General features: G+C 37.0%; 1 protein-coding gene across 1 annotated transcript; it reads left to right on the plus strand.

Annotated features, from left to right (window-relative positions):
- Window positions 1–295: 295 nt before the first annotated feature.
- On the plus strand, window positions 296–6838 carry LOC127131797 (uncharacterized). Its single transcript, XM_051060701.1, has 2 exons — window positions 296–886; window positions 6503–6838. Exons 1-2 carry the CDS (start codon window positions 296–298, stop codon window positions 6836–6838), a joined length of 927 nt encoding a protein of 308 aa, XP_050916658.1.
- Window positions 6839–10092: the final 3254 nt, after the last annotated feature.

Genomic DNA, 10092 nt, shown 5'->3' on the forward strand with positions numbered 1-10092 from the left:
CATTCTGTTAAACGCTGTCTCCTACAACGAGAATATTACCAACAGGGAAACAACCAAATACATCTTTGTCTCCTTGAAAATGATGCACGAAGGCAATAATCAAGTTAAAGAGACTAAGGCTCTGGCCTTAATCCAAAAGTATGAAGACTTCAGAATGGAAGATGATGAAGTTGTTGAAGTAATGTTCTCAAGGTTCCAAACCTTAGTTGCATGACTCAAGGTTCTGGATAAAGGATATACTACAGCAAATCACGTCAAGAAGATAATCAGAAGTCTTCCGAAGAAGTGGAGACCTATGGTTACTACTCTGAAGTTATCCAAGGATCTTAATAGCATAAGTCTTGCAGAACTTATCAGCTCCCTCAGAAGTCATAAAATAGAGTTAGAAGAAGATGAACCTCAAAAGAAAAGCAAATTTGTTGCTCTAAAGTCTATATCAGAAAGAAGAAAGCCAGAAAGGAATAAAGCCTTTCAAGATGAAGAAGAAGAAGATGATGACTCTGAGAATGAAGATTATGATACTGAAGAAGAATTATCTCTTCTCTCCAGAAGAATCAATCAGCTATGGATAAAAAGACAAAACAACTTCAGAAGGCCCAGACAGAAGGGAGACCGTCCAGATTCAACCTTCAGAGGTAGACCCAACAAGGAAGTAACGTGTTATGAATGCAAAGAGCCTGAACACTATAGAAATGAATGTCCAAAGCTTAAGAAGGATAGTTCTAAAAAGGAAAGCTTCAAGAATAACTCATTCAAAGTAAAGAAGAAAAGACTCATGGAAACATGGGACGACTCTGAATCTGAAGCTTCAAAACCTGATTCTGAAGACGAGCAAGCAAATGTAGCATTCATTGCCACTACCTCTGGAAGTTTGATCGAAAAAATAGTAAGTTTACTATTTTGCCTTTTGTAGTAATAAAGGGGAACTTCCCTGAATGTTGATCTCAAGGAATGCGTGTTAATATCGAGTTCAAATAATTGTTCAATTAAACAAAAACTAGTGTTGGGGTTTTAGATTCAAACTTATAAAAATAAGGGCAAATAAAATAAATAATTCTATAAAACAAGGGTTTTAGGGAAAAAGGAACATGCCAGGGAAGGTGTATAATTTGTCCCTATAACAACTCTGAGTGACTATTGCATCAACAAATATCAATTAATTCCTACCAGTTCTCAAGGGTATTTTCTCCTAAGGCATTACTGAGGAAACCTTTAATCATTGAACCATAAAATCTTTATGTCCATAGAAAATTACCGGTGAAATTAAGCCTTATTATATCAAGAATCATCTGGTTCATACAGGGTATCCCTAGTCCTGATATCTACTCTAGAGTAATCTCATGAAAACCTCATAAATGGCGATCAAGCATAATCGATAATCATACATCAATCTCAATTATCCAGAAAGAGAAAGATTTAAACACATAAAAAGATTATGGTAATTATGAAAAATAATATTGTCGTTGCAATCGTAAACTCAAAGTCAGTACATATATAAATTAGGGACACCCCCTAGCATTGAGGGGTTTAGCTACTCATATTGTTCAAAACAGATTCAAGATAAAAATTAGACATTATAAGTAATTGGATGACTTGAATCTTCAATTTCTTTTGCTCATGAAAATCTTTCGCTCTCTGAATTCCTCGATCTCTCCAATTCTTGATCGTGTGAAAATTCTTCGTGCTCTATTCACTCCTGGCCAAAAGTCCCCAAATTCCTCATAGAAACTCTTCTTAATAGTGTAAATCCCCAGAATGCCCGTTCTGCTCAAGTCTTGAGAAAAAAAATACAAAAGCTGAAATAATTAGCGCCTGGGCCAACACGGCCCGTGTCAGCTGACACGGGTGGCCGTGTTGCACCATTGGTTGTGTGCTTATCTTTCTTCTAGCTCAAGTAAGCTGACACGACCCGTGTTAGCTGACACGGGTGGTCGTGTCACGCCGCTGTCTTCCCTTCTCTTGAAGCTTGTTAAGGCCCTCATCCTGAAACGACCCATGTCAGGCTTCCTGTAACTTAACAATTTCCTTCCTTAAACGCCGAATTTCTCTACTTTATTGCACTGAGTTATTTGGGTCTTCTACTTGGACCTGAAGAGAATCAAAACAGACAACCAAAGCATAAAATCCAGAAAACACGAAATAAAACTCAAAAATGATAAAACGCGCAATTAACTTCCAGAAATTAAAACTGACTTGAAAGGTAGCATAATAGGAACAAAGTACTCCATAATCCTTGGCTTCTTGTCGAATAATTGATGAAAATACAATAAAAATGGTGACCGATCAAAGTTTATCTGAAACAGAGTCTGACTATGAAGATGTATTCTCTGACTTTTCTCGTTCTAATCTGGAAGCCTGTTTATCAGAATCTCTGAGCTTGTATCAGAAGCTTCAATAGAAATTCAAGAACCTAATAAGGGTTCATGAAGAGACTGTTGGAGAGTGTGATAAGCTTGAGAAAGGAGTTTCTGAACTCAAGGAAAATAATTTATTCTTGAAATAGAAAACAAATTTACAACCAAGAAATGTTCAAAACTTGAAGAAACTCCTTCTAAAGCTTCATTCACTTCTGACACCATCATACACAAATATGAAAAAGCTTTTCAGAAATTTCGGAAGAACGGTCTAGAAAGAAGCAAAATGGCTTTTGTGATTTATGGTGTAAGTCATAATATAAAAAGAGGATTTTGTTATGAATCTGATGAAGATGATCTGAAACCTTATATAAAAAACAAATCAAAATGTCCTTTTTCTTATCATTATACACCTACACAGACACAAAAGTTCAGTAACGCTAGAAAACCCAAAGTTTTCAAAAACTATGGGAGAACTAATCCTAAAGGACCTAAAAGATTATGGGTACCAAAAGATAAAATAATGTACATTGCAGATATCCTGTGCAGCAGAGTTAAAACACCAATCATGGTACCTAGACTCTGGATGCTCGCGACACATGACGGGAAGAAAGCATATGTTCCAAAACCTGGAACAAGATTCTGGTTTCATAGGCTTTGGAGGAAATCAGAAAGGAAGAATAAGAGGATCTGGAACAGTTGGTAACATATATCTTCCCTCTATTTCTGATGTCCTTTATATTGTGGGATGAATGCACATATTGTTATCCATAAGTCAATTAAGTGATAACGGTTATGATATTATCTTTAATAAAAAAATGTGCAAAGTTGTTAATCAGAAAAATGCTACAATCTTTTTCATTAGAAAGAGGAAAAACAACATTTATAAAATAAAACTTTCAGATTTGAAAAACCAAAATGTAAAATATTTAATGTTTATCAATGAAGAGAAATGGGTGTGGCATAGTCGTTAGGGTCACATTAGCTTAAGGAGGATTTCTCAGCTAAAAAAACCTGAGTTAGTCAAAGGCCTACCTAAGCTGTAGTTTTCTTCAGATGCTCTTTGTGAAGCATGTCAGAAAGGGAAATTTCCTAAAACCACTTTCAAAACCAAAAATGTTGTTTCCACCTCTAAACCTTTGGAACTTCTACACATTGATCTTTTTGGACCTATTAAGGCAGTGTCAGTCAATGGTAAGAAGTATGGACTTGTCATTATTGATAATTATAGTCGTTATACATGGGTGAAATTATTAAGGAACGAGAATGAGTCACATTCTGTGTTCACCAGTTTCTATGCAAAAGTGCAAAATGAATTTGACTCTAAGATAATCAGATTCAGAAGTGATCATGGTGGCGAATTTGAACATAAATCTTTTGAAGAACTTTTTGAATCTAATGGAATATCCCATGATTTTTCCTGTCCTAGAACTCCATAATAAAATGGAGTTATAGAAAAGAAGAATAAGACTCTCCAAGAAATGCCAAGAACCATGATCAATGAGACTAATGTGGCTAAGCACTTCTGGGTAGAAGCTGTGAATACAACATGTTAAATTCAGAATAGAATCTTTATCAGACCTATTCTGAAGAAGACTCCTTATGAACTGTGTAAGGGAAGAAAACTCAACCTTGCTTATTTTCATCCTTTTGGATGCTCTTGTTTTATTCTGAACACTAAAGACAATTTTAACAAGTTTGAATCTAAGGCACAAAAGTGTATTATGTTGGGATACTTAAAATGTTCTAAAGGATATCGAGTATATAAACAGAAACACAAATTATGGAGGAATCAATTCATGTCAGATTTAATGACAAACTTGACTATGAAAAGTCAAAGTTGGTTGAGAAATTTGTAGATATGGAGATCACACTTGCAGGTCCTGAAGAAAAGGCAATTGGTTCTAAAGAAGCAGAAAAAGGAACTTCAAAAGCACTTGAAATCACAATCAATCAGAAAAGACAAAGAAATAGGTAGAATGTCTCTGAAGAACTAATTCTGGAAACAAGGATGAACCTGTCAGAACAAGATCAACATTCAAAGTCTCTGAAGAAACACTTATGGAACTAGTATCTCTGATAGAGCCAACATCTTGTGAAGAAGCTCTTCAAGATAAAGAATGGATTCTGGAAATGAAAGAAGAACTTGATCAGTTTTCCAAGAATGACATTTGGGATCTTGTACCAAGACCCAAGGGAACCCATGTGATTGGAACTAAATGGGTCTACAAAAACAAGCTAAATGAAAAGGGTGAAGTTGTTAGAAATAAAGCACGGCTGGTGGAACAAGGATATAGTCAACAAGAAGTAATTGAATACAATGAAACCTTTGCTTCAGTCACAAGGTTAGAATCTATTCGTCTCCTTGATCTTTTGCTGTAAATTATTCCATTAAATTATATCAGATGGACGTCAAAAGTGCATTTCTGAATGGTTACATTTCTGAAGAAGTGTATGTCCATCAACCTCCTGGCTTTGAAAATTCAAAACTTCCAAAACATATTTTCAAACTTAATAAATCTCTTTACGGTCTGAAACAAGCTCCTAGAGCTTGGTAAGAAAGACTTAACTCATTTCTCCTGGAAAATGATTTTATCAGAGGCAAAGTGGACTCCACTCTCTTCTGCAAAAACATCAGAAACGATCTTATGATTTGTCAGATTTATGTTGATGGTATAATATTTGGTTCTACTAACCCCTCTGTTTGCCAAGAATTTTCTGAGTTAATGTAGGCAAAATTTGAGATGAGCCTAATGCAAGAACTGAAGTTCTTTCTGGGCATTCAAATCAATCAAACATCAGAAGCCACGTATATCTATCAAAGCAAATACATAAAAGATCTTCTAAAGAAATTTGACATGTCAGAAAGCAAGCCAGCCAAGACTCCCATGCATCCTACTTGCATTCTGGAGAAGGAAGAGGTAAGTCAAAAGGTTTGTCAGAAACTATATCGTGCTATGATACGTTCTCTCTTTTATCTGACTGCTTCGCATCCAAATATATTATTCAGCGTATGTCTATGTGCTAAATTTCAATAAGATCCAAGGGAATCTCACTTAACTATTGACAAGAGAACACCTAACCTTGGCTTGATGTATAAGAAAACATTAGAGTATAGGCTTTCTGGATACTGTGATGCAGATTATGCTGGAGATAGGTTAGAAGGCAAAAGCACATCTAGGAACTGTCAGTTTCTGGGAGGAAACCTCATCTCATGGGCAAGCAAAAGACAATCAACCATTGCCCTGTCAACTACAAAAGCAAAGTACATTTCAGCTTCACTGTGTAGCACTCAGATGCTCTGGATGAAAAATCATCTTGAGGACTTTCAGATTTATGAAAGTAACAACCATATCTTTTGTGATAATAGTGCTGTTATATGCTAAGTAAGAATCCAATTTTAATTCCATGGAGAAGCACATAGAAATTAAACACCATTTTATCAGAGACTATGTTCAGAAAGGGATAATTATTTTAAAATTTATAGATACAGACCATCAATGGGCTTATATCTTTACAAAACCCTTAGCTGAAGATAGATTTCTTTTCATTCTGAAAATTTTAAATATGGCAGATTGCCCAGAATGAATATGAAAATATGCTTCTCATCTCTAATGTTAAATTAGACTCTGACTCGAGCATATGATGTTTATCTAATTCTGAGTATGATACGTCTACAAGTTAGAAGATATCTTTATCAAAAACCTCCTTAGTTAGAAACCTTTTGGTATTCGTGACTTCATAAACATCAACATGTGGTCCCTCAAACGTGTGGCTCTGTATCTTCTAGACATTTGTCTAACTCAGAACTCAAGGGCCAAACTGTTGAGATCCCCTCGAGCAGTGTGCAAATCTTGAGATTAGACCCCCATCATTAGTTGCATTTAATTCTTCCCATGCTTGTCAAAACTCGATTTTTAGCAAATAATTATTTTTTATGTTCCCTCTCAGCTAATGTTGTCGTTTTACATATTTTGAACGTATGTATATATACTTCCACGATTCCCACATTCACACTTTTACTACTCACAACATACACAAACCCATAAACTCAACTTCTCTCAAATCTTCTATGTAACCAATCTTCATCTCCTTCACAACAACATCATGAATCCTTAACAATAACAAGTTGTAAATTCTCTCAACAGATGAATACCACTGAACAACAAGTTGAAGCTTCACAACAAGTTGCAACCCCTGCTGATGCTCCTTCAATAACCTCCTATCAAGAATCCCATGTTCTTGATCGTCCTTCTCACATCAATCTTTCAACCCCCTTTGAAAAGCTTGAAGTTCTTTGTGAGCTGTTGGTAGATTTTGACAACCTCAAAGAAAATGGAATGGAATTAACACAAGAACTGAAGAATCAAGGGTGGCTTACTTACTTCAATCGACTCTATGACCCCATCTACATAAACTTGGTCAAGGAATTTTGGAGATTCGCTGATTGCGAAAATCACTACATTATGTCTCATGTTTTGTGAATAAAGATGGTGATCACTGAGAAATCAATAGCTATGCTCCTGAACATGGAAAAGGTTGGGGGAAGAAGAATATATAACATAAACCCTAGAGCTAAGTACATGTCCCATGAAGTTATCCCTACCATCTTCTCTCAGAACCTAGAAGGAAAAACATCCAAGAATAAATAGCTTCATAAGAATCTGATGGTATGGCTCAAGATCATTCTGGGAACCATTCATCACCGTCATTCATCCAACTCTTCTGACTATATCAACACAGATCAGAAATGCATTCTATATTATCTGCATAAAGGTCTGAAGATGAACCTTCCTTCTCTCCTCTTCAAGTATCTAAGGGATTCTGTCAGAGACACAAGGAACAACATGAAGCCCAGGAACTACATCCCTCTGGGCAGATTAATTTCTGACGTTCTGGTAGAAATTAGTCTGGTGGACCATCTCATCTCCTTGAATCTGATGGAAGACGTCACTATAGACATGGGGAAGCCTCTCAGTGGGAGGAATCTGAAGAGCATGAGTCTGATTGATAAGGTCAGAGTCAAACCCACCAGACTTACATCTTGGGAAGCTCTGAAGGATCATAGAGAGAGATAGAAGATGAGATGTATCTCTTCTCAAAGATAGATCCTCTAGCTGTCCTGGATCCTAGATCAACCCCTAACTTCCTGAAGAGAAATAGGGAACCATCTGAGAAGAAGAAGAAGAAGAAGAAGAGTCTCAAGTTGGGAGAGTCTTCGACGACTCAGAAGCATCCAGTTCCTCTGAGCTCTTCCGCACCAAGTAAGTCTCATATATCAGAATCCTCTCTTACTTCTGGTTCTAGGAAGCTTGCCTCATCAATCCCTTTACCACCCTCACACTCTCAACCTCTATTACTACTTCCTCTACTTCACCTTCCACACAAACTACTGCTCCTAGAGAAAAATCCAAATCTCAACAATAAACATCCTTACTCCCTTCCGCATATGAACCAACACCTTCTATACCCATCCTCTCTTAACCCAATCCATCTGACCCCTAAACCTCTGACCCTATCATATCTTCTCCTCAATTACCTTAATTCAACCTCCACACAACATCTATTCCCATCTCTGAAGCCATTATGTTCAACGAACCTATATCACCACCTATTTCCTCTAACCCCGGTTCCCCCCTTATTATGACCTAACTTCAAACTATGAACACTCTGGTTCAGATAACCGTGACCCAACCTCCCCAAACCATGAAGAACTTCAGGCCACAATTGACTCTTAAAAGATTCAGTTTGTATCAGAACCCTCTGAAACCATACCTGAACCCTCTGTAACTATTCCAGAACCCTCTGACCCCCTTCCCGAAACCTCTGAACCTGCCCTCACCATACCTACCCTTGATGAGGCACTTGCTAAGTTCTCAGAGAGTTTCGCTTCAAGACTCAAGAAGCTCTCTGACAAATCCAGTGTCAGTGATAATCCTTCTAAAGTAAGGACTCACTGGAATGGGTTCATCAGGTGGATGACTTATGGAGTCTTCAAGATGAAGGGCATGTCTGAACAAGTCAGAAATGACTTTATCAGAAGTGTTGAAGAGAAGATGGAGGCTCGACTGGCTAAGGAGGCAGCTGAGAAGGCGAAGAGAGAAGCTGTGGAGAAAGCAGCTATTGAAGCTGCTGCCAGGGAGGTAGCTGAGAAAGCTGCTGTAGAAGCTGCTGCCAGAAGAAAAGCTGAAGTTGAAGCATCCTTGGCCACTGAAGCTGCTCAGAAAGCTGCTTAAGATGCTGCGAAGACAACAAAAGTTGCTCTGAATCAAGGAGAGTCATCAACAACTGACCTTTCTCCCCTAGTCATCAGGACTCTGGAAGATTTGTGGAGAGAACAACAACTAGTTAGATCCAGACTCGACAAGCAAGACCAAGTCAACTCCAGCATACATAATCTGCTAGTTGAGCTTCTTTAGAGGATGCCTCCTCCCCAAAAGCCTTAGGCACTCTAGGACTTGCTATGTATTTTTTTCCTTTGAGGCTTTATCCTCTACTTCCTTCTGTATTTGTATGATTTTACCTATTAATGAAAAAATTGTATTTATTACTTTTTGAGTCTGACAAAAAGGGGGAGAAATAAATAGAAGTCCTTTTGATGAAATAATGTATCTAACTATCAGAAATGCACTACTTACATTTTGACATAAAATTATTGCATAGTCTAAGTCTTTTTAGAGGATCTATATGAACAAAGGGAAAATGAATCTTTATTTGGGAAACTAGTAAATCAAGGCAAGCAACCTAAGAAGTCTGGTAAGAAACTCTCTACCCCAGAAACCCTTATCTGATACTAAATTCTTCAAAAAAAATTCTTTAAGTATCAGACTTAGAGGGAGATTGCTAATCTCAGGGGGAATCATTCTCTATCTGACTTTGATTATTTTCATCTCTGAAAGTACTTATTGTTTCATCAAAATTCTTAGTTTTGTCATCATCAAAAAGGGGGAGATTGTTAGAATAAGATTTTGATTTTGCAATAGATCTCTAAGTTTTGATGATAACAAAGAATGAAACAATTTGGTACCCTAATATGTTTCTTAAGTGTGCAGGATTCTAAGTTAAAATGACTTTGAGGAAACGAATATCTGACACCCGCATCAGTCCAGAAAAGTTGAACCATCACAAAGAGAAATCAGATTTGACTCCAAACAGAATGCATCTGAGGAGTAATTACCTGAAGAATCAAATGATGTAATTCAACTATGACATCAGAAGACTACAAGTAATATCTAAAGACTCTGCAAGAAGACATCTGAAGTGTGCAAGTGATATCTGAAGACTCTGCAAGAAAATATCTGAAGACTCTGCAAGAGAATATATGAATACTCTGAAAGAGAATATCTGAAGACTCTGCAAGAGAATATCTGAAGACTCTGCAAGAGAATATCTGAAGACTGCAAGAGATATCTGGACTCTAGCTCAAAGATTCTGATCATGCTCATTCTGATACACGTTCAACACGTTATCTGATATCACCAGCTCATAAACTTACTCTGGAAGTATTCAAAGTGTACTACATTTCCTTTTAAGGAAACAATGGATTATGTCCAAGACTGCTATGGAAAGGATAAGAAATTTACTACCATTATCTCCAATAGCTGGCACAAAATCTCCATTGATTTCCCTCCAACGGTATGATCTCTAAAGTTATATAAAGGTCTCCTCACAACCTACAGAAGATACCTTGACACAAAAACATTTTCATATCTGTAGCGGGAAATTCATGATCATCAAG

The sequence above is a fragment of the Lathyrus oleraceus genome, chromosome 3, assembly GCF_024323335.1.
Source record: "Lathyrus oleraceus cultivar Zhongwan6 chromosome 3, CAAS_Psat_ZW6_1.0, whole genome shotgun sequence".
NCBI lineage: Eukaryota > Viridiplantae > Streptophyta > Magnoliopsida > Fabales > Fabaceae > Lathyrus > Lathyrus oleraceus.

Bases quoted from the DNA above. Each gene is read 5' to 3' on its own strand.
- LOC127131797 (XM_051060701.1), top strand. From the start codon at position 296: ATGGTTACTACTCTGAAGTTATCCAAGGATCTTAATAGCATAAGTCTT. The intron at 887-6,502 runs GTAAGTTTACTA...TTCTCTCAACAG, and splicing joins GAAGTTTGATCGAAAAAATA to ATGAATACCACTGAACAACA.